A 26988-nucleotide genomic window follows, 5' to 3' on the forward strand; every position below is an offset into this window, starting at 1 on the left:
TAAGATAATATCTAGTTCCAGACCCGGAGGCAATTGGGGCTGGCCCCCAAACATCAGAACATATAATCTCAAAAGGTCTTGAAGCTCTTTTATTGATGGAATGAAAAGGTAAAACATGACTCTTGCACAAGGAACAACTAGAACATTTGTTGTCATTGACATTCATTCCTAAATTAGACTTGGGAATGAGATTATTTGAAACAAGCTTCTGAATGAAACTACTACTGCAGTGACCTAAACGACCATGCCAAAGATTTGACTTATTGGACTCAGAGACACTAAAAATACATGAAGGAATCTCTGAAGATGACGATGAGGAGAGCTTCAAGTTGGAATCAACAGGACGAACACGAGTAGCAGGATCTTCTTGAAAAACATACATATTGCCTTGTCGTTTCCCTTTAGCGAAGGTCTCCCTCGTGCAGAGATCCTTGACAAGGACAGAAAAGGGAGTAAATTCAACTGAAGCATTGATATCATCGACAAGCTTGGAAACAGAGACAATGTTTTTCTTGATGTTAGGAGCATAAAGGACCTTTGAAAGACTAAGAGAGGACTTTGACATAGGTACGACGGAATTACCAATATGAGAGATAGAGTGGTGTGATCCATCCCCAGTGACTATACTACTTTTACCAATGTAAGGAACAAGGTTTAAGAGCTTATCAGCATCACCAGTAACATGAGTCGCTGCTCCAGAGTCCACATACCAAGTACCCTGCTCATTCTGTTTCAGATTTAATCCTGCTAAGGCTGACAATAGCAACTCTTTTACTTCTCCACTGACCTTTGAGCTATCAGTTCCTCTTTTTGCTTCAGTCTGTGTTGATTTTGCTTTATTCAAGGGATTAAACCAACAGTTAGCTTTGATGTGCCCCTTTTTATTACACAGAAAACAAGTAGGAATTGGTCTCTGTCGCTGTGAGTTGGGAGCTATGTTGGGTGTAGGTAATATTCCACAGCCTCCTTGTTCTCCTCTTTCCTTAACATCGTAACTTCCTCGTCCTCGCCCATAAACTACCCCTGTGGCAAGAACGTCTTTCGTGCCTGTACGCATATATGGTTCTTCAGAGAACCCTTTTAAGGTCATCTTATATTGGAGTAATTTTGCACGCAAGTCTTCAAATCTGGGCAGATCAGGTAAACACAATAAGGAAGTGACAATCATATGATATTCATACCCCAATCCACTCAGAGTCTGTTGTACCATATCCTTATCACTCACTGCACACCCAACAACTGCTAGTTGATCTGTGATGTTCTTTAATCTGTTCAAGTATTCCATGATAGTCATTGACTCTTTTCTTATCATCTGAAATTCTCTTTTAAGAAACATAACCCTGGCTTGAGAAACCTGTGAATATGACTGAACTAATCTGTCCCAAAGTTACATGGTTGTACAATCATCAGGAATCGCCACAAGCACCTCTTGTGACAACGTAGAAGTAATATAAGCCACCAGCGCCTGGTCTCTTTTCATCCAGGTTACGAATTCTGAATTTCTAACATATATTGTGGTAGATGCTCCTTTACTATCCTCTTCTTCACGTGATATAAACTCTGGAGGGATTGTAACAGATCCATCCAGGTGTCCAGAAAGATCCTGACTCCTAATAAAATGAATGATTTGCCTCTTCCAAGTTAGGAAATTAGAATTGTTTAATTTTTCAGACACGAGTTTATTCAGAAAGCTTGATGAGAGACCCGAAGAAGAAAATGAATCCATGTTTCACAATGAGAATAATATGTCCAACACACAGCCCGATAGCAGCTAAAGAATAAGGATACCGAAAGGCAACTGTCAACTCCAAGGAAATTCCCGCAATCCCCTTCTTTAGATGTTTTTTTTTTTCTGCAGAGAAACAATATCAGGCTATGTGAAGATTTAAAAGAAAGAGTCAAGAAGACAGCTGATTGCGCAAGTGAGGCTGGATCTGATTCTGATCAGATCTAAGGAAATCTGATCAAGAAGGGAAACCGATTATGTGATCGGACCTAATTCTGATCAACAAGAGAATATAGAACAAGGTTGAGAGGAAGGCATGAAGTGTATTAATAACAGAGAAACGCGATCAGATCTGATTCTAATCAGATTTGATCAAGAAGATGACATAGAAGAAATAATTAGGGTTTAAGAGGCAAGATAGAATTGCTGAAGTCTATTTCTAATCAGAGAACATGATCCGATCTGATTCTGATCAGGTCTGATCAAGAAGACGATGGAGAAAGTTTTGGGTTTAAGAGGGAGATCGAAAATTGAACTCGGGTTCTCGTGCTCAGATCTGGGTATTAAAAAAAACGTGATCAGATCTGATTCTGATCAGATCTGATCGATAAGATAACACAGAAAGGTTTGGGATTAAGAGAGAGACAGAAAAGAGAACTCGGGTTCTTGTGCTCAGATCTAATTTTGATCAGGTCTGATCAAGATTAAGAATCAGAAGAAAAGTGTTGGAATTCGATTTTCTGACTTGGAAGAAGAAGAATCTTTCTAGACATACCTTTTTGGAAGCAGTCCCGAATCCAGCTCTAGCGTGGCTCTGATACCATGTTAGATTTCATAAAACAGAGTTTATCCTGCGTGAAGGGTGAAGAAAAGAGAGAGAGGGAAGGAGCTGCAGAGAAAACCTGATTCCTCAATTCAGGAATCGGCTGCTACTAATGCTTTCATTATATATGTTACTAATACAAACTTAGGGTACTAAAATACCCTTTTACAAAGAGAAGAAAATACATGTGTGCCATTAATGAAAGTATACATGATCACGGGTCTGGACCCGGACCCATGATCCAACACGTCTTTTCAGTTTCTTGGTCTAGAGACGGCCAAAACAAAGTTGTCTTCATTTTTCAAAGAATGCCCTTTTAGCCTATTCTCTTTCATACTCATTTCTTCGATATTTTCAATAATAGAGGATACTTTTCCTCTATGGAGAAGAGCCGATTTAGTGCTTTCAAACTCCGGTTTCAAGCCATTTATTGTAACGCCCCAAAAATCCAGGACTTGTAACTTTTAGAATAGTTTAGAAAGCTTTGAAATCATACAATAATCAGAGTTTAAATAATACTTCAGCGGAAAATGGTATTTTTTTTAAAACCACAAGTCAATGGACCTTGAGCGCATTACAGCGTAAACTTTCCTTTATCAAATCCCGCACAACCATTGAAATCAGATGGTTTAGAAATGGAGTTTCAATAATTGAGAATTCGTTTGTTGAAACCAAGAAGTTTACTAAAACAGTTTTATTAACTCACGGTTTAATAAAAGAGAAATTTTGAAACACACTTTATACCAAATTTACCAACATGTCCTCAGGAGCGAAACGTCAGGGAAAGAGTTCTAGCTTGATCTCATCATGCCATCGTGCCATCGCAGACCGTATTACCTATTCAAAACCTGCCCATAAAATGGGTCAGTTTCGCTAAAAACTGGTAGGTGCACAGATATGACAATATTGAACATAATTAAGCAGAATAATTTAATAGGTCAAGTAGACAAGCAATTATATAACAATTTAATTTCAACAGATTCACAGAGCAACTATCATGAGCACAATGCTAACATTATTACAAGCATTTTACTGGCACAAGTAGGCTAACTACTACAAGCAAAGCACTGCACAAGAAAGTTAACTAGCCAAATACAATGTTTCATCAACCACACACACAATTCCATAAGTATTGAACCTGTTGTATCCTATAACTTTCATATGTGCCTAACTGAACACATTGTGTGATCGGATTTAAATTATGTTTTGATATTAACTGGCCAAGCGGGTACGCACAAGGCACTACTCTAGAAACAGCCTAGACTGATCCGGGGGTTTATTATGCTATGTATTTTATGATAACCCGGATAGCTGACTGAGTCCGCACCTAAGGGGACGGTCGGTGACCAAGAGAGAAATCCCCAAAGCAGCATAAACAATGGATGCATCCCAAACATGGAGAGCTACCACCTAGGATAATTATGGTAGTCCCATTCCCCTAACTCCGATGACTGGGGAAGCCGAGTCTTTTGCTCGTAACTGCCATTAATGGCCTGTCCATCGAAGTTTTGTACCTTCCTGTCCTCTCTCCTGACAGGAGTCAGCGATTCGAATGAGTACATCAGGGGTAGTTAACTGAAGACTCATTCTACATACTCTGGTCTTTCGACCCACTCGAGTATCTTGCCGGTGAAGGCGAAAACATCACTTATTTAGGTGATCACAACATTTTGTTATTTGCGCTCATCGAGGTTGCCACAACCTACTCATCTAATCATCGCAACGTAAGAAGACATACTTGTCAAAAAGTACGGTCGTACATGTCATAAGTACGACTACGATGAAAGGGATATGGTTCCACAAAAGAAACCCCAACAGATGTTATCTGCAAAAGAATTAATACAACACAGCCTGGCAAGATAAATCTTGAATTCACTTCAACAACATTTTTCATATTTCATGATGCAAGGTCATCTCGGATCTCTCGTCCGATCAACAAAGTACTTAACATGTTGTGCATGTCTAAAAGTACGCTATACTGAACCAGGGAGGTCTGTGGGCTTCTCAAAAGGAATACCCAACACACAACTTCATAACAACTCAAAGAATATAGGAGTGCTCATTTGGCACGATTCATCCTTAAAAGCCATAATGCCACATTAAGTCATTCACACAAGACACAACACTATCAATCTTACATCCAAAATTTATCTTAGTATCGACATGTTACACTAGATTGATACATAAAGAATGGGTCCTTCAACAGAACCCCACTCATTCATATGCTCATGCCCCTGATCGGGGTTATTCAAAATGAGCCGCAACTTGAGTCAAGGTTATAAAACATTTCTCCCAAGTGTGTGGACTTGGGAGGGGCCAAATGTGACTTCGCAATCCTGCAAGACTTAATCATACTTTGCAAAAGTTGTGCATTTTGAAGAGCCCTGGGTTTGCAGAAGGAAATCCTCTTTAAAAGAACTATAGTGCACAAGTGCAACTTCTAGTGTTTTGAAAACAGGTGATAACAGGATAGGCACAAGACTACATTTATGTAAGTACATATTTACCATGAGTGTGAGCATATGCATGTTATAACATGTCAATAAACAACTCTCGACTTGCGATGCCGTACATCGAGGGAAAAGCACATAAGTAATACATGAGGTACCAAAACCATACATTGACCACTTAGACAGGCAAACACATAAGGTCATAAGTAATACACGAGACACAAGGTCGTACCTCACTCAAAGGAAACGTGCAGGCAAAAATGGATGCAAGCAAACAAGGGCATATGTATTTCAAGAAATACGAAACCACACCTCAAATTCATAAACACTACGCAAAATAATAATCGAATAATGAAATTGTACATCCACCCATAGAAAGGTACATGCAAGTATACATGCAAGCAATTTAGGGCATAAGTATTGCAAAAAGTGTGAAACCACCTTCAACACGTAAGCAAATACACAAATTAATACTCGAAGAGTAAAACCGTACCTCGACTCATAAACATGGAGACAAGAATAATAAGTCACGCAACAGCAGTATAAATCTAAGTACAACTAGCATAGACATTTTAATTATTTCAACTTAATTAGATCTTATTTCCCCTTGTGCGACTTTACCCTACCTTGGGATGTCGTGCAGCTGCGTACGCCTACGCGAGAGGATAATACGAGGGTTGAGCCGTGGAGCACGATCGGGACCTGTTGCGTAAATAGGCAAGAGTGTTAAATATTCAATTATGTTAATATAATTAATGGTGCAACGGGGCAAGGGTAGAATTAGGCAATGGCGGCACCGACGACAACGGAGCGACAGGGAATGAGCCACTGTCAAAAACAGCGAGGCGGCAGGGGGTCAGCCCCTGCAGACAGCACTGAAGTGGCAGGGGTCGCACCCTTGCCGACAGTAGCGAAGTGGCAGGGGGCTAGCCCCTACCGACAGCAACGAATCGGCAGGGGGCTAGCCCCTACCGACAACACTAAAGCGGCAGGGGTCGCACCCCTGCCGACGGCAGCGAAGCGGCAGGGGGCTAGCCCCTGCCGACAGCAACGAATCGGCAGGGGTCGCTCCCCTGCCGACCACACTGAAACGGCAGGGGGTCGCACCCCTGCCGACGACAGCAAATCGGCAAGGGGCTAGCCCCTGCCGACAGCAACGAATCGGCAAGGGTCGCTCCCCTGCCGACAACACTGAAACGGTAGGGGGTCGCACCCCTGCCGACGACAGCGAATCGGCAGGGGGCTAGCCCCTGCCGACAGCAACGAATCGGCAGGGGTCGCTCCCCTGCCGACCACATTGAAACGGTAGGGGGTCGCACCCTTGCCGACGACAGCGAATCGGCAGAGGGCTAGCCCCTGCTGACAGAAACGAATCGGCAAGGGTCGCTCCCCTGCCGACAACACTGAAACGGCAGGGGGTCGCACCCCTGCCGACGACAGCGAATCGGCAGGGGGCTAGCCCCTGCCGACAGCAACGAATCGGCAGGGGTCGCTCCCTTGCCGACCACACTGAAACGGCAGGGGGTCGCACCCCTGCCGACGACAGCGAATCAGCAGGGGGCTAGCCCCTGCTGACAGAAATGAATCGGCAGGGGTCGCTCCCCTGCCGACCACACTGAAACGGCAGGGGTCGCACCCCTACCGACGACTGCGAATCGACAGGGGGCTAGCCCCTGCCGACAGCCACGAATCGGCAGGGTCGCTCCCCTGCCGACAACACAGAGACGGCAGGGGGTCGCACCCCTGCCGACGACAGCGAATCGGCAGGGGCCGAGCCCCTGCCGTCCGGCGAAAGGACAATGGCAGGGGAACAAACCCCTGTCGAAGAGAGAGAGAGAGAGAGATCGGGGCGAAGGGGTGTCGCAGGGGCCCTTGGCCCCCTGCCGGCACTCCGGCGAACCCCCAAAAGAGGGAAGGGGACGACAGGGGCCCTGTAGGGTCTTCAAAGGCAAGGAGGAAGGTGGGAGGGCGCGGCAGGGGCCGTGCGCCGCCTGCCGGCATCCCGACGAGGTGTCAGAGAGGGAGATGGGAGGGGGAGAAGAGGGAGGAGGAGACTGAGATAGAGGGCGTACCTGGGAGGCGAGGTGGCTGGCGATCGACGGCGTGCGCAGGGAAGGAGGAGACGCACAGGGGGGGCCGAAGGGCTGTGTGCCTTCCCCCGCCCCCTCCAGTGCTTTTAAAAGCCTCAGGGGGGCGACGAATGGGGAAACCCCGATGGGTTTCCCTAATCTTCCGAAAACGAAGGTGGAAGGGGGGCGGCGCTCGGGAAGAGGATTTAAAATCCTCTTCCTGAGTCGGGTTATTAAAACCCTATCGCAGGCGGGCCCGGGTCGGGTCCGGACCCGACCCGGCCTGGGTCCGATAAAATAAAAAAAAAATTTTTTGAAAAAACGTGGGTTTTACATTTATAAATTGATAGAAATATTTCGCATCAAGCTGCTTTTGTTGGATATCTTCGGGGCAATGCCACTTAGGCTCAGGAATAGATAATTCTTCCCAAAGTTCGGACAATTCATTGTAGTATTCCCTAATACTTTTGTCTTTTTGAGTCATTGTTCGAACTTTATTTTGTAGATTGCACACGTGCAATATCCTTAATAGAATAATATTCTTAAGGTATTGCGAAGCTTTGTTGACATACTCAAATTTTGCGAGACTAGAGCACTTTTTAATATCCACGCTATTGATTAACCAAGACATGATCTTGACATGCCCCATTCTCCACTCTTTCCTCTTTTTCTCATAAGTGGCTAGTGCTTTAGTCTTCTCACCATCCATAAGATGTTAAAATATGTATATATATATAACCCTTTTCTTGAAATACCCGATAGGGGTATTTTTGTAAAACCACAATGTAACCTTTTTTTTTACATTTTTCTTTTTTCTCTTTTTTCTTTTTCCTTTTTTTCTTTTTTATTTTCTCCTTTTTGTAAGACCACAAGGGCCCCACACATGTAGTCGTTGGGGCCCCAACGGTCAGATTTATGACCGTTGGGGCTCCCAACGACTACATGGGAGCCCCTTGTGGTCCCTTCCTTTAGACTCCCTCCTCTATAAATAGAGGAGGTATTCTCCTCTTGTAAGCAATGGGTTTTCACCCTTCTCTTCCTTTCTTCAATAAATCCAACTTATGACTTTAAGTCATTTTCTACTTTTGAGAGTTTTGTGTGTGCACTTTTAGTGTTTGTGTTCTTGGCTCTTGAGGTCACTCTTAAAGAGTGCTTTTTACTCCATTGGTGGTTCTACCTCTTTTCATTACATGGTATCAGAGCTCGGTTGGTGATTGGGCTTCTCTTTATTATCTTGGAACGTGTGCCTCTCAAATTTTAAGAAGAAAAGAAGGATATTTGGTGCCGATGGAACGTGATTCTAAAGGGGAGCTTTCTTTTAAACTAAATGGGTCCAACTATCTCATGTAGGGCCTCCGCGATGGAAAATCATCTAAGAGGTAAGAAACTTTGGGGTTTTGTTATGGGAACTACTCCTGAACCCTCTCTTGTTCTCACTAAAATCGAAAATGAGGTTGAAAAAGCTTTAGATGGCGATGAGCGCATCAAAGCTATCAATGACCATCAATCCAAAGTTGAGGATTGGGAAAGTAACCATGCCAAAATTTTGGCATGGTTTATGAACAATGTAGACCTTAAAAATTGTGCTAATATTGCCAAATTTAGAAGGGCCAATGAGGCATGGTTTTTCCTTAAGGGTATGTATACCCAAAAGGATCTTGCTCGACAATTTTTTTGTCAAGAAAAAATCCGTTCCACCAAACAAATGGATATGAGTGTCCGGGACTATTTTAGCTCTCTAACCCCTCTTTGGGATGAACTTGCTCTTCTTGAGCCTAAATGGGTGGCTCCGGAAGATATTGAGTTAAGGAGGGAACAAATTGAAAAGGAGCACTTCTTTCAATTTCTTCATGGTCTTCGCCCGGAATTTGAACAAGTTAGGGCATCTCTTCTCCATAGAAGCAAAGCTCTACCTATTGAAGACGCCCTTGTCGAAATATGCCAAGAGGAAACTCGACTTGGCTTAAGCATTAAGAATGATGAAGTTTTGGTTGTTACTAGGCCCGGATCAAATGTTAAAGCCTATAGACCTCCTCACTTTAATAAAAATAGTAATGGGCCTAGTGTTAAAATGTATCTCCGAAAAACCTAGTTGTAAATATAAATATATATATTTATATATTTAGAGATACATATGCATATAATATATGTATATGTATCTCTCTATATATAAAAATATATATTTATATACCTTTTTTATTTCTTACCCAAAAAGGGTATTATTGTAATCTTGCGCATATTCCATTTGGAATATGTTGTACTTTTCTTTTTTCTTTTCCTTTTGTAATTCCTTTTATTTTTTTATTTTTAATTTTTCTTTTTTTATTAAAAGTGCATTGGGGGTCCCCCAATAGAGTCGTTGGGGGGCCCCCAACGGTCACATTTGTGACCGTTGGGGGCTCTCCAGCGACTCCTTTGGAGCCCCCTTTTTGCACCTCTTAGTTCTTGTATAAATAGGGGTGTTCCCCCTTTGTATTTCCTAAGCTTGAGAGCCTCAAGCATTTGCTTCCATTTTATGAAATACATGCATTATTGCATGTTTATTATTTATACGCTTTTTGCGTATTTTGTTCAAGTGTTGTGAGAGTGCTTTCGTGCACTTCTTTTTTAAAGTATTTATGCTTGTATACGTATTGTCTCTTCGTAGACAATTTTACATGGTATCAGAGCACGGTTGGTGATTAAGGATCGTGGGATTCTCCTTATTTTCGAGTGCCTCGAAAACCGTGCCTTCGGATCCTTAGAAGTTGAAGTGGTGGATCTTGCTTCTCAAATATTTTAGATGAATCTTGTGCAAGTTAGAAGTTGAAGCATTGTGTTGGTACGCTCTCTTATTCTTTTCTTTACTCAATGGGTGAAAATGAGTCTCACTTTGCTCTTGGCTTCAAGTTGAATGGGTCCAACTATCATATTTGGGCCGGGAACATGGAGGCTCACATAAAAGGTAAAGGATTATGGGGTTATGTGCAAGGCACAATTCCGGAACCGGAACCCAAAATAACCGTGATGGACGGAAGTGAAATCAAGATTCTTGAGGGAGAGAAAATGATCAAAGCTCTTGAAGAGTACTCCAAGAAGCACGACGAATGGGAAATGAAGAACTTCAAGATTCTTTCTTGGTTCTTCGCATCCGTCGAAACAAAGATTAATGCCAACATTATCAAGTTCAAGAAAGCATCAGAAGCTTGACATTATCTCGAGAAAATGTATACATCAAGAGATCTATCCCATAAGTATTACCTTCAAAAGAAGGCCCTCTCCCTTACTCGAGGTGAAATGTCTATTAGGGAATATTTTGCCGACCTTTCCTCCATTTGGGATGAGCTTTCCATGCTTGAACCAAAATGGAGTGGAGAGGCAATTGAACTCTGTCACAAACAACTTGAAGAAGGTCGGTTCTTCAAATTTTTGAATGGGTTAAGACCGGAATTTGAGCAAATAAGGTTGTCACTTCTATCCTCCTTTACTCCTCCCTCTCTTGAAGATGTTCTCACCAAATTTAGTGGTGAGGAGACTCGTATGAGTTTATGTAAACAAGGACCAAATGTTCTTGCGGTTCCTTGTAACTATGAAGAAAACAATGAGGTCAATGTCGTATCAAGACCCGAAAATAATGTAAAAACCTATCGTCCTCCTCATTTCAAATCAAAAAATCAAGGAGGAGATGGTGGACAAAGAGGAAAGAGGGACTATAGCAAGATTGTTTGTCATTTTTGTAAAGAACCGGGGCATATCAAGCCCATATGTCCCAAATGGAAGAAGCTTCTCGCCATGGCTACCACCGGTGTACCGCAAAAGGAAGAGGCATCATCAAGTGGGTCACTCTCTTTAAATCAAATAGTGGAAGTCCTTCAACCTCTTCTCAAGGGAGCTACATCCGGTGCCGCCGTATCTACTTCTTCCATCCCAGGTAAAGTCTCTTGGCTTTTGGACTCAGGTGCATCTTTTCATATGTCCCTAAACATGTTTTCACTTTCCGATTACTCAAAAAATGTTTCTCCATCCTTTGTTTCCACTGCAGATGGAACCTCTCTTGAAAAATAAGGAATAGGTAATTTTGAAACTCAAAATTTTTTCATTCCAAAAATTAGATTTATACCTAAACTAAACTTAAACCTTCTCTCTGTTTCTCAACTCTCGGACCATGGTTGCGATATTAAATTTTCATATGATAAATGTTTAATACAGGATCGTCGGTCCGGGAAATTGATTGGGGAAAGCTTTAGAAAAGGAGACCTATACTATATGGAATCTCTCCAAGTTCCAAAATCTTTTTGTAATGTTGCCCGGAACAAAGATATAAATGTGTGGCACAAGCGACTTCGTCATCCTTGTTAAATTATATACCTAATCATTCAATGTAATATATATATTTTATATATATAAGGTAATACATATACATATATTAATATATATGTATATGTATCTACTTATTATATATATAAAATATATATTTCTGTGTTGTTTAGCCGTAGGGGTAGAATAGTCTTTTCCTCTATTTTACGCACATTCACCTTATGAATGTGATTGTATTTTGTTTTAGTTTTTCTTTTTCTTTTATTTTTTATTTTCTTTTTGTAAAGTACCAAAAGGTACCTTGGGGGCCCCACTAACATAGACGTTGGGCCCTCTCCAACGGTCACATTTGTGACCGTTGGAGGGGCTCCAACGTCTATGAGTGGAGCCCCTCCAAGGCTCCTCTTGTGTTGTTATAAATAGGGGTTTCACCCCCTTGTATTTCTCATGGCTTTGAGTCAAAGCCCAAGTTCTCAATAAATCGATTCCATTGTTTTTATGCCTTTGTGCATTTGTGAGTTGTGCCTTTGTGCACAAGTGTTCTTATTGTGCATTCGTGGTGGGTTTATTATCAAGAATATTAAGGTCTTGATATTAGTATCTTATTGGAGATACTTTCACATGGTATCAGAGCCTCGTTGGAAGGAGGAGGATCGTGCATCTCATCTCTTGTGAAGTACCTCGAGAAACGTGCCCTCAAGCTAGTGAAGTTTTGGAGTAAAGCATTTACTTCGGGCAATATTTTAGAAGCAACTTTTGTCAAGAAAAGTTTGAAAAACCTTTAAGGTACGCATTATTTTCCATCTTCTCTTCTCTCTAATGGGTGAAAAAGACTCCCATTTCTCCCTTGGGTTTAAACTTAGTGGTTCGAACTACCATGTTTGGGCCGGCAATATGGAAGCCCATATCAAAGGGAAAGGCCTTTGGGGTTACGTTCAAGGTTCTATATCGGAACCCGAACCCAAACTTTCTATTATAGAGAAAGGGGAAATTAAGATTCTTGAAGGAGAAGATAGACAAAAGGCCTTAGAAGAATATTCCAAAAAGCATAATGAGTGAGAAATGAAGAACTTCAAAATATTGTCTTGGATTTTTTCATCCGTCGAAACCAAGATCAATGCCAACATCATTAAGTTTAAAAGGGCCTCCGAAGCTTGGTTGTACCTTGAAAAAATGTATACGTCAAGGGACTTGTCTCACAAATATTATCTCCAAAAGAAAGCCTTGACTCTTCAACAAAATGATTTATCTATTCGGGAATATTTTGCCGAATTATCATCTATTTGGGACGAGCTTGCCATGCTCGAACCAAAATGGAGTGTAGAAGCTATTGAATTAAGGCACAAACAACTTGAGGAAGATAGATTTTTCAACTTCCTAAATGGTCTTAGACCCGAATTTGAGCAAATTCGGTCCTCTCTTCTATCCGCTTTCACATCCCCCTCTATTGAAGATGTCATCACCAAGCTAAGTGGTGAGGAAACACGTATGGGGATAAGTAAAAATAACCCAAGCATCCTTGCTATTGAAAGAATGAAACCCTAATCTACAGTGAGAGAAGAGAAGAGAGGGAGAGAGAAAATTCCAGTTGAAAGGAGGGTTCAGTCGATCGTGACTGCCCTCTCATTCTATTTAACATAAAGTGTAAACATTAGGGTACGAAAATACCCTTTTACAAAATAATAATTTACAATACATGAACTGGATCGGGACCCGATCCATTATACAAATGGATCGGGTCAGACATACAATGAAGATAATAATGTCTTCTTTTCAGCCTCCCTCAAGTTGTGCATGGTGTTGGACCATGAACAACTTGTTCTTCAAAAACCAAAATCTATCCTTTGTTAACCCTTTAGTGAGGATATCAGCAACTTGTTCTTTTGTTGACACATACATGGGCTCAATCTCTTTGTCTTCAACCTTTTTCCTGATAAAATGTTGATCTATTTCAATGTGCTTTGCTCGACTATGGTGAATGGGATTGAATGACATGTTGATGGCACTTTGATTGTCACACAGCAACAGTGATCGAGCAATCGGCTCTCCCATTTCAGTCAGAAGATGTCTTATCCATGTACCCTCGGCCGTGGCAGTGGCCATTGTACTGTTCAATGTGTTTCCACGAGCTGGAGTCTCGTAAGGGTTCCCGCAAGGGAGGATGCGGGTTTTCACTTTACTTTTGCATATGGTGTTGCAAACTTAAAGAATTTACTTTAATAAAAATATAATGGATAAGAACAATGTAATATACGTTCTTCGATATCTCATCTGGAGTATGAGAATCTTAGAGATTCGGTCTTGGGGAGACTGTGAGGATACAAAAACTCCGTGTGCTGTAATTTTGTCCCCTGAATCCGATATTGAGGTTCTTTTTCCTAGCCACGGTTTCAGGGAGAGTCCGCCACTTTACCCGGGAGTGGTGTGTTTTGACGCAACTGTTGTTTATGGTACCAAGGAAATGACACTTGTAGGCGTGGGGTGTCCCCGACATTAGATGTGGAGGTCTAATGTTCCGAAGGTGACTCGGTCGAGGGCTAAGTTAGAACCCAGTAATAAGATACAAATTGTGTGTTAAGCTACCCTAAGAACCTACTTGACCTCGGGGATTGTACATGTTTGGTGTATCCGCGGGCAACAGTAATTAAAAAGGGAAACTTAATTTGTATACATTTAATAGGGCATGCATATGGAAACGAAAACTTAAGGAAAAATAATAAGAGGATTCATGCATTAAACATAAGTCATGCATTTTCCTGCTATGCATTAGAACATGCATATGTTATCTGTTTTCTTAATTGTTATATGTTTGGTGGATGCGTGATGTTTAACTTTCAATGTATGTTAAATGTCTTGTTGTACTAAAATTGTGCATCATGGTATGGTTTAATGTTTCTTTATGCATAATGGATGTACCTTGTGGTATGAATGTGTACCTGAATTATGAATTGTCATAATTGCATTTCTCTGAATAATTGTGTGGATTCATATTGTGGTTGTGGGATATATAAATGTTGATATTAATGTTACCTGCCAGTTAACTTCTGATAAATTTTTTATTGTCGTAGCATAGACTTTTACTTATTCTTATATGTGTTGAAAACCATACATGACACCCATATCACATATTGGATTCATGATGTACCACATTAAAAGTTATGGATTTTCTACTTAGACAGGTGTAGTCTAATTCCTATAAATTTCAGGTAAAGAATTGGAGTTAGGAGCGACTGCGGGATGAGACTTCGATCGGGATTTTGGATTTAATGTTCCAAGGATAGTGTGAGAACTCTGATCTTAATTTTCATTGATATTGTAATGAAAAGAATGTTTTGGTCTTGCTCTACTTATAATGTTCTGGAATGCTGAGCCCTATGGTATCACTGGTTTCCGCTGTATAAAAAAAAATCCTCAAAAATTTGGGTTAAGATTTCGAGGCGTTACAAAAAGCCGAAGCACGACGGCCAAGTAAAAACAGGAAAATAAAGAGGACAAGGATCGTGAAACCGCGTCCTTAAGTTAAAGGTGTACACATATAGATATTCGTATACATATATATATATATATATATATATATATATATTGTCCTTAGTCCTTTTCTTTTAATCTCTTTATGAGGAGGCAGGGGCGCTGACAAGGTCCGAAGAGGGAGGAAAGGGGCAGAGATAGGAGGTGAACCCATGTCTACTGTGAAAAAAAAAGAGGGGCAGGGGCAAAGCCCCTGCCTACAGGTGACCGAGAAGGTGGTAGGGGCGTCGCCCCTGCCCATATGCCCAAAAATCGAGCGGCAGGGGCGAAGCCCTTGCCTGACCAGGTGCGAGGAGGCAGGGCTTCGCCATACCTACCGATCTCAGGGAGAAGAGGCAAGGGCGAAGCCCCTACCTACTGGAGGTTGCTCAAGGGCAGGGGTGTCGCCCTTGTTGTCCTGCCGAAGAAAGGGGAAACGAAGATGAGGAAGATAACAAGGGGGAGGGAGAGTTTACCTGAAGGGGGTCGAAGAAACGCCGAGCGACAGAGGGGGGTTTCAGTCAGGGTTGGGTGCCCGACGGTGGTTCACCGAAGGGGAAAGGGGATGGTGTTGCCGACAGGGGCTCCGGCGAGATGCCGGCGGTCGAGGGTTGGACGAGGGCAGAAAATAGAGCTGCAAAAAGGGGGAGAGGACGAATGAGGGAGGAGGGAGCACGGAAGGTGGTCGGCGGCGTCGGCGGGGACTCTGGCGAACTGCAGGTCGGCGGTCGATCGAGAGACGAGGGTGGAGAGGGGGCGAGTAGGGGGGGCTGCGGCAACAGGGGGAAGGGTTTCTCGAGAAACCCTAACCTTCGAGCTCTTTAAATAGATCTCGAGAGGGGAGGTATATTCAGTTCGGGTCCGGACCCGACCCGACCCGGGTCCAACCTAAAAGTCTCTCTTTTTTTTGTCATGGGTTTTACACTAACGTCATGAACAGTGATGTGAGTGATATGGATATGGATCTGGATCTGGATCAAGATCCTGATCCGACCACCTCAAACCTCACGTTTTCAACCCTAATTTATGCTTTTTCTGCCTTTCTTTTTGCAATTGTAAGTTCTCATGTGGTCTTGCTCATTTTTGTGAAAAAACTGTTGTTTCTCAGTTTTCATTTCCCTAGACATGTCTTTTTCCACTTTTGTGCTTATGCTCTTTGGGTTTGTAGATCATTATCAATGCAGATATAAAACATTTTCAGAAAAACAAGGCAAAATTTTTAAGGCTGAGGTTCTTTCAGTTGTTTAAATTTCAAATCCTCATTATAGGAGTTCCCATCATTGTAAGATTTCTCATACATCTTTAGGGACCGTTGTTCTTCCCCATCAATTTCCTGGTGTTCACTCCTCTTTGTTGCTTCTATTAATAATAGATTGACTCACTTTTTTGGAGAACCCTTATGAAAGAAATCCTTTTTGGTTGCATGTCTTGTTTATTAGCTTTCTAGCTACCATTCAGGAAGGCTTCTAATAGAACACTAGATTAGTTACAAAAAAATCATTCTAAGTTTCTAATGCTAATCATTATCTCCAGTGGACAAAGAAGAGTGATATCCACCACTGATTTCAGAGGTGGATGCTTCTATTCTAGCACTTCTTTCTGTGAAAGGGGGGTATCCTGAAACACATGTTTTGATTAATCTGTACTTTCCAAATGTTATTTATGGTTGCAGGTGGCATTTGTTGCCATTGGAGCAACAATGGTTGGTAGTATCAAATTCTCAAAGAAGAAGGGTGATTACATCAAGAAAGGAGAAGAGGTTTTGTGTTCTTACAGCTTTCCTTTTTCTGCTTATATTATGTTGGTGGCAACCACGTGACTTTTGTACCCTTTTGGCAGTTTGGGTACTTCTCTTTTGGAGGAAGCACTGTTCTTTGTGTTTTTGAGAAGGTTTGTTGCCTACTGGAAAGCATGGCTATTTATTTGAAACTTTGTTGATAGCATGTAGGTCAAATAATGAAAAGTACGCTATTGCAGAATTAAGGACACTGTCTGAGCAGTCGGATTGTTAAAGCTTAATAGGAATGCTTTCATGTTGGGTTTTCTTTATATAATACTGGGCATGGAAAAACCCAAAAATAGGAACAAGTGAATAATTCTCACTGGGAATTGAGAAATCTTCAGCTCTTCTTCTAGATGTCCATTCACAATGTGAACTTATTTACTCCTTTCACTGGTCTACTTTTAACAGGGAAAGATCGAGATAGATGAGGACCTACTAGCAAACAGTGCAAGATCACTTGAGACTTTAGTTTCTGTAGGAATGACTCTGGGTTTCCAAAGAAAAACCGGTACAAATTCAAAGGCCAAATCTTGAAGACAGCATTGTGGGGGCCACAAGACACTCTTAATCTCATTATCCCCTGGTGACTTCAGTTGTATGGTGGGCTACATCCTCAAATTATGTGCTTTTCTCCCCTTTGTCTGATTATGTATGCATATATCGATAAATGGATGAATAGATTGCTTTCCTTGTGTCTCTTGGGCTTTCGAGAAAGCCGGTTTTAAAGTTCTATTAATTGTACATCAATGAAATTGTCTATCATTGTAGTGATTGTAATTACTGTTATTGTTGTATCAGACACTGCTGTGGCAAATCTGTTTTGTCAGTCTATTCTCTATATTTTTATTGAAATCAAATTCTGAATGTATGAGATACATGTGATATTCTTGATTATCAATGAACTTCAAAAAGGATAAACTAGGATTCAATAAACCTGTCCGTGCCATCTCTGTACGCATGAATCCAGAAAATGGAAAAAATTGGGATGGAAGGCGTTGGTGCTCTTCAAGATAGATGAATGAAATGAATGACACCTTTGTTTTTGTACCAATTAACACAGAAAAGGCTAAGAAATGATGCAGTACACCAATTGGATCATGGTCGGAGAGCCAGCTATGGTTTTCAAATGTTGATGAAAAGTTTTCTATGCATAGGACATAATTGCAATTTCTTTTCTTTTTCCTTTTGACCCATCAATAAAATCTCGTCTATGTTCTCGTCTCTTGAGTAACTATTTATTTGAAACCGTAACAGGTGATGAATATGTCACGCAGAACGCAAAGTGTTAAGTTTGGATAATCTCAACTTTGGATCAAGCTCATGCATCACCTGCCAGTTCCAGTCGTCACCTCCCATGAGTCATACTGTTTGGGATCTGAGCATCACTAGGAGTTTATTGACTTGGAAAAGCCCCAATTTTCTGGAATCAGCAAATGCTCTACATATGTTGGATTTGTCGTTCCGGTTTTTTGTCTATTCAAAAAAGCTACACCTCAACTGCCTTCTCAGTCCTGCAAATGCTTCAATCTCTTTTTTACAAACAACAATCATGACAAAAGTTGTTCAAAGGGATTTCAAAATTCCCAATTTCTACTCTAACTGCCTCTCAAACAGAACCTAAAGTTCAATGGATACACCACATCCGTCTGATCAGGGTTTAAAACTCGATGGTGGCAGCTAAACAAGATGATTGCACTTTGTTGTATGTGAACCTAAAGCATAGTATGATGTACCAACAAATCCCCAGGCCCTATCCTTAAGGATGGTGCCATGCAAAACGGATTGCTGGAAATTCACAAAATTGAATTAAAAAGAAAAAAGAAAAACTTGCTTTTCTTTCGTGGATTTTTACAATAGCTAGGGTTGCACATTCAATTTTATTTGAATAACCTGGCAATCCCTCATTGGTTGTCTGAGAATCCCATTATCAAGATTTCTCAATTCAAGCTCTTCTTGGGAATGGCCATGGATAAGGAACGCACAATTTAACCCCTCGTGGACTTCTCAAACATAACACCCAGAGAGAGAGAGAGAGAGAGAGAGATTACAAAGCCCTCAAAAGAGGGTGAGATTTGCCATTACTTTCAAAAGCAGCCAGCTCTACACTGTCAATGGCATTACATTGATAAAAAAAACCGAGCAAGTGAGCTGCCTGTTTATGACTCGGATTTAATTGCTCTCTCTTTAGGACTGTAGGAGAATGGAGGGAAAACTAGGATGCTGCGTTGTATTTTCACACTGCTATAGCTCGTATTACATTGTTATCCAAATGAAAAAAGAAAAAGAAACAGGAAATGGTTTAAAATGAAGCTTGATACAACAATTTCCCTTATAAAACCACTATAAAATTACAAGAAACAGAAACCAAGGGAAGGGAAGACCCAAGGATCCTGTTGTAATGATGATCCACTAGCCTTGCAGCCACGAGTCATTCCCCAATCCAAATCAGATACATATGACATGTATATGACTGGCAGTTACCATTATGGAGATGGCTTCCAGTCAAATTGAATATTATTGAAGTTGTTAATCGACCCGAACCGGCGTAACATTCTGTTACCCATATCCTGCTGATGGTTCAGATTTGGATCCTGTTGAGACATTGATGGCATGATGATTCTCCCATTCAAAGACGGCAGTGACTTGCTGGACATTGTTGGCCGCACACCACTCATCGTGGCTGCTGAGATTGGGTTGATTCCTCCCATGCTACCAAAGCCAACACCATCGACACCCATGGCGCTGGAAATTCCATTGCCAACCAGACAGTTCACTCCTTTCAGAGATGTGTTTCCTGTCTGCATACTCATTGCATTCAAACTTTTCATCTCATTCCCTATAGGACCAACACTAACCATGCTAACCCCAGTGCTCAGCTGGGAGGACATCATTATTTCTTGTATTATTTGCTGCACAGAGCTTTGAGAATCGTCTGGATCAACTTCACCCGACTGTGAAGGCTGAGGTGGAGGGATATTAGCAGGTGAATTTGCAGAACTTAAGTATGCAGTTGGTGGAATGGAAGACTGTGGCAGGGGGTTAGGTGGAGCAAGAGATGCATTTGGGAAGGGCAAAGACGGATTGGGATGTGATTGTTGCAGTGAGGTTGAAGAGCCAGCTGATGATATTTGAACTGCACTTCCAAAAGGACTGCTACCATTGTTCAATGGATTGTCTGGTCTTGTGTTCACAGAGTTCTGATGGACAAGATGAGCTATGGTGCTTGCCGAGGTAGCAGTGGATGTGGGAGAGGCATTCAGTGACTTGGTGAGACCAACTACACCATCATCACCTTGTGCTAGATGTTGCACAGAAGAAGCCTGTGTAGAAGCCTCATAATTTTGGGACCTTGCCTGCTCTTCTTGCTGTTGTTGTTGCTGCTGTTGGTCCTGACCCGTTCCACCTGATCCTGTGGTCCTTCTCGGGAAGTTAATCAGGCTTGCTGCATAGCAAAAGTAGCTCTTGAACGAAGCCAGCAACTACAGAACATTACTAACAATTATAGCTAAGTCACTGAGCTATTAACCACTCTTACATGCCTCACTAAAGGCAAACTTAACTGACCAAACTAATGGGCAATTTCAAGGATAAATACATTTACAAGAACATTAATGTATTCATGATTCGCAAAATGCAACAGTACAAATTGGGATGGACTTAAATGAAACAAGGAAACAATAGGAAAAAAACAAGAATCTCCAAACCGAACCATTACATTTTAGATGAGACCCCTACTACAACAATACAAAAAAATTTGTTGGACAAGGGATCTGACACAGCTTTTCATGGCCAGCAAAGCTTTGAAATCAACCAACTAACCACAGCACAGAATTCCAACAAGTTCAAACAAATAGCTGTCCAGCTTTGATATGTTTCACCATTTACACGCAATGTTTCAGTCAGTCACCTGAATCATCATGACGGCTTTCTCTCACCATAATTCTGGATAGAGAATTGTAAGTAGGGATGACAGTGGACCGGGGCGGGGGACAAGGTCTCCACCCCCGCCCCGTTTCAAAATCCAAACCTTCATCCACGGGGATGGATTTTAACCTCCATCCCCGCCTCCATCCCCGCCTCCATCCCCGTTTCATGTCCTCCATCCCGGTCCAAATGGGGGCAAGGCGGGGGCGGAGCCCCGTTTCCCCTTAGTCTATAGTCATCCCTTAAAGGATTGGAGATGGGGCGGGGTGGGGCTAGGCGGGGATTGGGACGGGGAAAAGCGTAAGTCCATCCCCGCCTTCATCCCCGCACGGGGATAGATTTTAACCTTCATCCCCGCCTCCATCTCCGTTTCATGCCCTTCATCCCTGGTCCAAACGGGACGAGGCGGGGCGGAGCCCCGTTGTCCCCCGGTCCACTGCCATCCCTAATTGTAAGTTGTACAAGCACCAACTAAATATGTCTACCTTGTTAATTTTGCAATACTCGAGTTCTTCACACGTGAAGGGTGACGAGCAGAGAGAGATAGAGAGGAGCTACAGGAAAACCCGATTCCAGTCCTAGGATCGGCTGCTCTTCTAATTCATTTATAGTTACATACTAATACAAATTTTAGGGTACTAAAATATCCCTATTACAGCAAGAAGAAATTACATACTGCCATTAATGAAATAGCAATGACTACGGGTCTGGATCCCCTGACCCATGACCCATTACAAGAGGTACACGTCTTTTCACCCTCCCTCAAGTTGTGCATGGTCCTGAACCATGAACAACTTGCCTTTTAACATCCAAAATTTGTCTTTTGTTAGTCCTTTTGTAAATATATCCGCCACTTGATATGTAGTTCGTACAAATTCGGGCTCAATCTCCTTCTCTTCTACCTTTTGTCTCACAAAATGTTGATCTATTTCAATATGTTTGGCACGACTGTGATAGATGGGATTAAAAGATATACTAATGGCACTCTAGTTGTCACATAAAAGAAGCGATCGAGAGATCGATTCCCCTACTTCTGCCAGTAAGTGCCTAATCCAGGTAGCTTCAGCAGTAGCGGCTGTCATTGACCTGTATTCGGCTTCTGTATTGGATCTAGCAACAACCTTTTGTTTCTTGTTACTCCAGAAAACCAAATTCATCCCAACAAACACACAATAGCCAGATATTGATCTACGTTAGGGATGGCAGTGGACCGGGGGAAAGCGGGGCCCCAGCCCGCCTCGCCCCGTTTGGACCGGGGATGAAGGGTATGAAACGGGGATGGAGGCGGGGGTGGAGGATAAAATCCATCCCCGCCGCGGAGGCGGGGTGGGGGTGGACGTGCACTTTTCCCCGCCCCGCCCCGTCCCCGCCACGATCCCCGCATAATCCCCGCCCCGACCACTTTTCCCCGCAATATCCCCGCCCCGCCCCGCCCCGCCTCATCCCCGTTTGGACCGGGGATGAAGGGTATGAAACGGGGATGGAGGCGGGGTGGAGGATAAAATCCATCCCCGCCGCAGAGGCGGGGCGGGGTGGAGGATAAAATTTTGAGGCGGGGCGGGGGTGGAAACCTTGTCCCCGCCCCGCCCCGCCCCACTGCCATCCCTAATCTACGTTCATCTGGGTCTCTCACCCAGTCTACGTCAGAATAAACAGTAATCTCATGTGCATTTTGCCCATTAGTCTTTCTATTATACAAAAGGCCATCCCCAACAGTTCCTTTCAAGTACCGAAGTATTTGTTTAACCGCTTCCATATGCCCTTCACATGGTGCATGCATGAACTGAGATACCTGATTTACAGAGTAAACAATATCAGGTCGAGTAAAAGTGAGGTATTGTAACATGCCCACTATGCTACGATATTGTGTGGGATTCTCGTATGGGTCTCCATCTTGAGAACTGAGCTTCTGGTGAAGAACGCTAGGAGTTCCCAAGGGCTTGCAATCTTTCGTACTTGCTTTATTAAGGACATCAATGGTATACTTATGTTGAGTGAGAGTCATTTCTTCAGGGGTACTGTCGACTTCAACTCCAAAAAAGTATCATAGTTTACCAAGGTCCTTCATTTTGAATCTCTGATTCAAGAGATGTTTGACCTCCTCAATATGCTCATTGGAATTACCAGTGATGATAATATCATTTACATATATCAACAACCTGTGTCTTGGTTCTTGAATATAAACAAGGAATGGTCAAGAAGAGATTTCCTAAAACTATATTTTTGTATTTCAAGAGAGAAACTATCAAACCAAGAACGAGATGCATGCTTCAATCCGTATATCGCCCTTTTTAATCCGCATACATATTTTGTAGGATTCCCTTATGTAAAACCAGTGGGTTGTTCCATGTATACTTCTTTCAAATTTTCATGAAGAAAAGCATTCTTCACATCAAGTTGACTAATAGTCCATTGATGTTCAATAGCTAAAGAAAGTATGACTCTGATTGTCCCCATTTTCACCACTGGACTAAAGGTCTCGTCATAATCATGTCCTTGCTCCTGTGTAAATCCTTTGGCTACAAGCCTTGCCTTGTATCACTCTATAGTCCTATCTGGTTTATACTTTATTTTGTACACCCATTTCGACCCAACAACATTTCTGTCAGATGGTCTTGGTACAATATCCCACGTACCACATTCATGTAGAGCTTTCATTTCTTCATTCATTGCTTCAATCCATCTTCTAGAATTTGATGCTTGAGAAAACATTGTGGGTTCATCTTCCTTGCTCAAGGCTGTTAGAAAAAGTTGAAAATCCAGTGAGAAATTTTCATAACTGACCCATCTTTCAATCGGATGACGAGAACGAGTGGATCTTCTAGCATCAAAGATAGAAGTGGATGTAGAGGATGTGTCCATTTCTGGATTAACAATAGTGGGTGCCTCTCTTCCTCGTCGGGTGTAAACAAGACCTTTACACCTTTTGGGATCCAAAGATGGCTTTGTATTCTCATGTGCAATCATCTCATCAGCAGGCATAGATTCCTTATCCTTTTGAGCACAATCTGAAGGACATACATCACTAGTTTCGGAGAAAAGTTGAGAATTCAACCAAAGATAATAAATCTCAATTCTAGAATTTGATTCTGAAGGGCTACTGCATCGACAATCAAAATTCAATTCATCGAATATAACATTTCTTGATATTTTGATGCGCTTGCTCATAGGGTCATAGCACTTGTACCCTTTATATAATCATTGGCATAGCCCACAAACATGCACTTCAAGGCCTTGTCCTGAAACTTATGTCTCATTGAACTATCAATATGAGCATAGCATAAATAGCCAAACACATGCAAATCATGATAGTTGGGATGAACTCCAAATAGAGAAAAGTAAGGAGACTTGTTTTCCAAAATAGTCATGGGCAATCGATTTATCACATAGACTACAGAATGAAAGGCTTCTATCCATAAAGTAATCGGAAGATTACTATCATGCATCATGCTCATCGCACTCTCAACAATATGGCGATGCTTCCTTTCAGCAATCCCATTCTGCTGAGGTGTGTGAGGGCAAGACACCCTTCTCCTTATCCCATTACTTTGAAGAAAGTTAATAAAGTCAATGGAAGAAAATTCACCTCCTCCGTCACATTAGAAACAAAGAATGCTTTCAGAAAATTGATTCTTGACAAAGGAATGAAAGCTTTGGAACAACTTGAAGGTCTCAGATTTGTGTTTCATGAAGAAAATAAAAGTATAACGAGAATAATTGTCAACAAATATAAGATAATATCTAGTTCTAGATATAGAAGCAACTGGGGCAGGCCCCCAAACATCAGAACAGATAATCTCAAAAGGTCTTGAAGCTCTTTTATTTATAGAATGAAAAGGTAAAACATGACTCTTACACAAGAGACAACTAGAACATTTGTTGTCATTGACATTTATTCCTAAACTTGACTTGGGAATGAGATTATTTGAGACAAGCTTCTCAATGAAACTACTACTGCAATGACCTAGGCGACCATGCCAAAGATTTGGCTTATTGATTTCAGAAACACTAAAGACACATGTAGGATTCTCAGAAGGCAACGATGAGGAGAGCTTCAAGTTTGGGTCTACAGGACGAATATGTGCTGAAGGATCTTCTTGAAAAACATACATATTGCCTTGCCGTTTTCCTTTAGCGAACGTCTCCTTCGTGCAGAGATCCTTGACAAGAATAGAAGAGGGAGTAAATTCAACTGAGGCATTGATATCATCAACAAGTTTAGAAACCGAAACAATGTTTTTCTTAATGTTAGGGGCATAAAGAACTTTTGAAAGGTTGAGAGAGGATTTTGACAAAGGTATAACAGAGTTTCCAATATGAGAGATAGAATGGTGGGATCTATCCTCAGTAACTATACTACTTCTACCAATGTAAGAAACAAGGTTTAGGAGCTTACCAGCATCGTCAGTAACGTGAGTCGCTGCACTAGAGTCCACGTACCAAGTACCATGCTCATTCTATTTCAGATTCAATCCTGCTAAAGCTGACAACAATAACTCCTTTACTTCTCCGCTGGTCCTTGTATTGTCTGTACCTCTCTTTGCTTCAGCTTGTGTTGATTTTCCTTTATTTAGGAGATTGAACCAACAGTTAGCTTTGATGTGCCCCTTTTTATTGCATAGAAAACAAGTAGGAATTGGCCTCTGTCGTTGTGGATTGGTATATGTGTTGGGTATAGGCAATAATCCACGGCCTCCTTGTCCACTTCTCCCTTGTCCTCCCTTTCCCTTAATATCATAAATTCCTCGTCCTCGTGCATAAGCCATCCCTGTAGCAAGAACGTCTTGCGTCCATGTATGCATAGATGATTCTTCAGAAAATCCCTTTAAGTTCATCTCATATTGAAATAATTTTGTGCGCAGATCTTCAAAGTTAGGCAGCTCAAGTAAACATAACAAGGAAGTAACAATCATATAGTAGTCAGGTCCCAATCCACTGAGAGTTTGTTGTACCAAATCTTTATCAGTCACTGCACACCCAACAACTGTTAGTTGATCTATAATGATCTTCATTTTGTTCAAGTATTCCATGATACTCATGGAATCCTTTCTTAACATCTGAAACTCTCTTTTAAGAAACATAATCCTAGCCTGAGAAACCTGTGAATATGTATGAACAAGTCTGTCCCAAAGTTGCATGGCAGTACAATCGTTTGGAATTGCCACAAGCACCTCTTGTGACAACGTAGATGTGATATAAGCAACTAGCGCATGGTCTTTTTTCATCCAGGCTACAAATTCAGGATTTCTAACATAGTAGATGCTCCTTTATTGTCCATTTCTTCTCGTGATATGAACTCTGGAAGAACTAGAACAGATTCATTCAGATGTCCAGAAAGATCCTGACTCCTAATGAAAGGAATGATTTGCCTCTTCCAAATCAAGAAGTTAGAATTGTTTAATTTTTCAGACACGAGTTGACTGAGGAAGCTTGAAGAAAGACCAGACTGAGTAGGAAATGAATCCATGTTTCACAATATTAAGAATGTGTCCAGCACATAGCCCGTCTGCAATCCTCTTTTTTTTATGAAAGGTCACGCACTTGACTAATGTAACTGCTGCAACCTCTTCTCCTTTTTTTTTGCAGAGAGGACTATATCGGGCTATTTAAATGGCACTAGATAGAGATTAAGAGAAGAAAACTAATTCGATATCTAATTCAAAATCAATATCCGATTTAAAACTAAATATTGAATTCCGATCAGATTTCTGATTTTCAGAAAGGAATAAAAAATTAATCACTGAATACGAAAACCACAAAAAAAACATATGAATAGAAAATCACATCCGATATTAATGTAGTGACTTTCAAGTATGAAAAGAAACAGAGGTAAGGAGGACGTCAAAAGGAAGAAGAATCCAGATCTGAGTCTGGTCAGATCTGATCAAGGAAGGATATGACTGGATCAACTGACACCCGATTATGTGACTAGATCACGCTCTGATCGAAACTGATCAACAAGATATATTGAAAACAGATTGAAGGATAAGAAGGCAGCCTTGAGAATGCTTAGGATCAAGATACCTAGACCGAGACGATTCAGTTTTATCAGAAAAGAAAACTTGATCAGATCTGATTTTAATCAGAACTGATCAAGATCGAGATACCAAGAGAAATATTGGACGAGATGAGGAGGCAGATAGAAAGAATATTGAGAAAAGAAATTTTGTTGACTTGGAAGAGTAAAACGATGAGATTCAGATATTTTTAGACATACCTTTGGAGTCAATCCCAGATCCAGCTGTAGCGTGGCTCTGATACCATGTTAATTTTGCAATACTCAAGTTCTTCCACACGTGAAGGGTGAGGAACAGAGAGAGAGAGAGAAGGAGCTGCAGGAAAACACGATTCCAGTCCTAGGATCGGCTGCTCTTCTAATTCATTTATAGTTGCATACTAATACAAATTTT

At 41.6% G+C, this 26988-nt stretch overlaps 2 protein-coding genes across 3 annotated transcripts in view; one reads left to right on the forward strand and one right to left on the reverse strand.

Moving 5' to 3' along the window:
- LOC149848322 (phosphatidylserine decarboxylase proenzyme 3-like) overlaps nucleotides 1-17506 on the forward strand; it is a 227461-nt gene extending 209955 nt beyond the window's left edge. Inside the window, exons 19-21 of the mRNA XM_089990766.1 lie at nucleotides 16544-16630; nucleotides 16711-16761; nucleotides 17063-17506. Of these exons, the coding sequence (XP_089846892.1) occupies nucleotides 16544-16630; nucleotides 16711-16761; nucleotides 17063-17188 (264 nt within the window). The 3' untranslated portion in view covers nucleotides 17189-17506. The remainder of the gene's footprint in view (nucleotides 1-16543; nucleotides 16631-16710; nucleotides 16762-17062) is intronic.
- A 1195-nt stretch (nucleotides 17507-18701) lies between these two features.
- Nucleotides 18702-26988, reverse strand: part of LOC149848323 (transcriptional corepressor SEUSS-like) — a 93467-nt gene continuing 85180 nt past the window's right edge. For both annotated transcript variants that reach the window (XM_089990653.1, XM_089990685.1), the window contains exon 10: nucleotides 18702-20096. In XM_089990653.1, coding sequence (XP_089846779.1) covers nucleotides 19138-20096 — 959 coding nt within the window. In that variant the 3' untranslated portion in view covers nucleotides 18702-19137. The remainder of the gene's footprint in view (nucleotides 20097-26988) is intronic.

Source organism: Nuphar pumila, chromosome 1 (assembly GCF_984573655.1).
Source record: "Nuphar pumila chromosome 1, dmNupPumi1.hap1.1, whole genome shotgun sequence".
NCBI lineage: Eukaryota > Viridiplantae > Streptophyta > Magnoliopsida > Nymphaeales > Nymphaeaceae > Nuphar > Nuphar pumila.